The 3804-nt window shown below is 44.0% G+C and overlaps 1 protein-coding gene across 1 annotated transcript in view; it reads right to left on the bottom strand.

The window, feature by feature from the left end:
• Window positions 1-531: 531 nt before the first annotated feature.
• The window catches only part of LOC119576331 (chromosome partition protein Smc-like), a gene marked incomplete at both ends in the record, with an annotated part of 18557 nt that continues 15284 nt past the window's right edge, over window positions 532-3804 (bottom strand). The window contains 1 exon segment of the mRNA XM_037923961.1: window positions 532-3296. Within this exon segment, the coding sequence (XP_037779889.1) occupies window positions 1017-3296 (2280 nt within the window).

Here is a 3804-nt window from a genome sequence, read left to right as displayed (position 1 = left end):
AACTCTATCGAGGTTTGTGCCCACGGCGGAGCTTCGACAAAGTCAGGGTGTGGGGAGTCCATGCCCTTGGCCAGTAGCGGTTCTTTGGGCTGATGGCGTATTAGCACCCTGGCTGTGTGAGACAGCCAGGAGTTGTTTGCAAACAGCTCGTTATCTTGTTCTAGGCGTCTGACTATTTTGTGTCTTAGGCTTGTGTTCCTGGGAGCCTGGATGACCTTTGATAAGAATTGTGCTGCTGTTAGATCAATTCGTGAGGCCAAGGGGAGAAGGTTTGTCTCCACTAGGAGGTTGAGGACCGTCGCCCACCTTGGGGCACCCAGAATGACCCTGGCGGCTTCATTTTGGACTGTCTCCAATCGGTCTTTATATTTTCTCTTAATGCCAATCAGAGCGAGGGAGGCATAGTCTACAATGGGCCTGACAGCATGTACGTAGAATGATCTTAGTACTCTATGTCTGGCCCTTATGCGTCTTCCACTCATTGCTCTCATGACAGACAGTCTTGCCTTTGTTCGGTCAAGCAGGTGCTGGATAGTTAAATCTTCCTGAAGGGTGAAAAATCATGGAACCATAAGCAAAGAGCACATTTCCACCATACGAATAACTTAGTAGTGCATAATCTTTTGACAGACTGTATTACCTATTTGATTAAGGCATAACCATGTTGTAAAAGCTTATCAACAATAAGCAGTTTAGGTAATATACTTGCATAGATGGATTTATTGTTTCTGAAACATTTTAAACATTTAAATGCCCTAAATCTTATATGTGAACTACATATAAATCCTTTACAATTGCCAGGAAATTATGTTATTCTTTGTAAGATTTTAATTTCCTTGTTCCATACACCATATTTTTTCCTCTCGAATTTTTGTCATATACTTACATATAATATTATTTCTAAAGTGTTCTGATAAACACACCTGTCCAGTATTATTACATTATATAAATAACATTAAAACTAAAAGGTTTACTGCCTGTCATACATAGCAGTATATATTGGCTGAGCTGATAATTTAAAAGAAGCTTGCAACGTAGTCAGCAACTGTGTTAACAAAGCCCCTCTTCTTCCTCAGCGCGTTGGTCTGTATTTGTGACTTGTTGCTCTGTGCTTGGGTTGTAGTCTTGGTTGGTTTTAGTCCATATTTTTCGGCAACCTTCTCAATTTCCTTGTCAATGGCTTCTGTAGCAGTAGCCTCTGTTGAGCCTGATGCAGGTGAAGTTCCCTCAGTCTGTGGTAATGAAGAGTTCCTGGCCATCATCTTCCAATATTCATCATCATCGGTATTACTAGCATCGACAACAGGTTCAGAAATAATTTCCTCCTCTGTTCCATTTTCTTGAGTTTGTGGCTTAGACAAATCATTGATGTTTTGGTAAGCATCGCCATTAACACTTACACGAATTGATCCAGCATCATCAAACATTGAGAATGATTCAGTCACAGTATCGGCTTCTATTGCCTGTGCAATTGGCTCTTCAGGTTTAGTTCCCTCTTCAGCTTGAGAAGCTTCTGTAACAATTTCTTCAGGAGTGGTTTCCTTCTCTTTCACTGCAGTGGACGCTTCAGGAGCTACCTCACTTTCTGGAGCACCTGGTACTTCCTCTGCTGCCTGAGACCCCTCTGGAATAACATCTGGAGTTGTTTCTTGTTCAGCAACAGAAGCTTCAGGCACAACCGCACTCTCTGGAAGCAATTCGGTTACTTGTTCACTCTCAGAGGCTTCAGGAACAACTTCAGGCTTTGCCTCTGGTTTCTCTTCTGTTTGGGAAGACACTATATTTTCTGGAATCTGTTCAGCTGTCTGTTCACTTTCATTGGCTTCTATGATTTCTTCTGGCTCTTCAGCTTGAGATGCTTCTGTAATCACTTCCACAATTGGTGTTCCTTCACTTGCTTCTTGTCCAACAGAAGCATCTGCAGGATTTTCGGACACCAGATCACTGCGGGATAAGCCTGAAGTAATTTCATCTTGAGAAGCTTCAGCTTGTTCCTGAGCCTGAGAAGCTTCAGTTACAGCTTCATTGGCCTCAACTTCAGCTTGTTCTTGAGCCTGAGAAGCTTCAGTTATCGCTTCATTTGCCTCAACTTCAGCTTGTTCTTGAGCCTGAGAAGCTTCAGTTATCGCTTCATTGGCCTCAACTTCAGCTTGTTCCTGAGCCTGAGAAGCTTCAGTTACCGCTTCATTGGCCTCAACTTCAGCTTGTTCTTGAGCCTGAGAAGCTTCAGTTACAGCTTCATTGGCCTCGACTTCAGCTTGTTCTTGAGCCTGAGAAGCTTCAGTTACAGCTTCATTGGCCTCAACTTCAGCTTGTTCTTGAGCCTGAGAAGCTTCAGTTACAGCTTCATTGGCCTCAACTTCAGCTTGTTCCTGAGCCTGAGAAGCTTCAGTTACAGCTTCATTGGCTTCAACTTCAGCTTGTTCTTGAGCCTGAGAAGCTTCAGTTACAGCTTCATTGGCTTCAACTTCAGCTTGTTCTTGAGCCTGAGAAGCTTCAGTTACAGCTTCATTGGCCTCAACTTCAGCTTGTTCTTGAGCCTGAGAAGCTTCAGTTACAGCTTCATTGGCTTCAACTTCAGCTTGTTCTTGAGCCTGAGAAGCTTCAGTTACAGCTTCATTGGCCTCAACTTCAGCTTGTTCTTGAGCCTGAGAAGCTTCAGTTACAGCTTCATTGGCTTCAACTTCAGCTTGTTCTTGAGCCTGAGAAGCTTCAGTTACAGCTTCATTGGCCTCAACTTCAGCTTGTTCTTGAGCCTGAGAAGCTTCAGTTATCGCTTCATTGGCCTCAACTTCAGCTTGTTCCTGAGCCTGAGAAGCTTCAGTTACAGCTTCATTGGCTTCAACTTCAGCTTGTTCTTGAGCCTGAGAAGCTTCAGTTACAGCTTCATTGGCTTCAACTTCAGCTTGTTCTTGAGCCTGAGAAGCTTCAGTTATCGCTTCATTGGCCTCAACTTCAGCTTGTTCTTGAGCCTGAGAAGCTTCTGTTACAGCTTCATTGGCCTCAACTTCAGCTTGTTCCTGAGCCTGAGAAGCTTCAGTTACAGCTTCATTGGCCTCAACTTCAGCTTGTTCCTGAGCCTGAGAAGCTTCAGTTATCGCTTCATTGGCCTCAACTTCAGCTTGTTCCTGAGCCTGAGAAGCTTCAGTTATCGCTTCATTGGCCTCAACTTCAGCTTGTTCTTGAGCCTGAGAAGCTTCAGTTACAGCTTCATTGGCTTCAACTTCAGCTTGTTCTTGAGCCTGAGATGCTTCAGTTACAGCTTCATTGGCCTCAACTTCAGCTTGTTCTTGAGCCTGAGAAGCTTCAGTTATCGCTTCATTGGCCTCAACTTCAGCTTGTTCTTGAGCCTGAGATACTTCAGTTACAGCTTCATTGGCTTCATCTTCGGATTGTTCTTGAGCCGAGAAGCTTCAGTTACAGCTTCATTGGCCTCGACTTCAGCTTGTTCTTGAGCCTGAGAAGCTTCAGTTATCGCTTCATTGGCCTCAACTTCAGCTTGTTCTTGAGCCTGAGAAGCTTCAGTTACAGCTTCATTGGCTTCAACTTCAGCTTGTTCCTGAGCCTGAGAAGCTTCAGTTATAGCTTCATTGGCCTCAACTTCAGCTTGTTCTTGAGCCTGAGAAGCTTCAGTTATCGCTTCATTGGCCTCAACTTCAGCTTGTTCTTGGGTCTGAGAAGCTTCAGTTATAGCTTCATTGGCCTCAACTTCAGCTTGTTCTTGGGCCTGAGAAACTTGAGTCACAGCTTCATTTGCTTGCACTGCATCTAGAAAGTTTTTACAGTAAAATCTGCTCCAGCCAT

The sequence above is a fragment of the Penaeus monodon genome, chromosome 8 (genome assembly GCF_015228065.2).
Source record: "Penaeus monodon isolate SGIC_2016 chromosome 8, NSTDA_Pmon_1, whole genome shotgun sequence".
NCBI lineage: Eukaryota > Metazoa > Arthropoda > Malacostraca > Decapoda > Penaeidae > Penaeus > Penaeus monodon.
The sequence above is the reverse complement of the archived record's forward strand: the minus strand, read 5'-3'. Positions and strand labels throughout refer to the sequence as shown.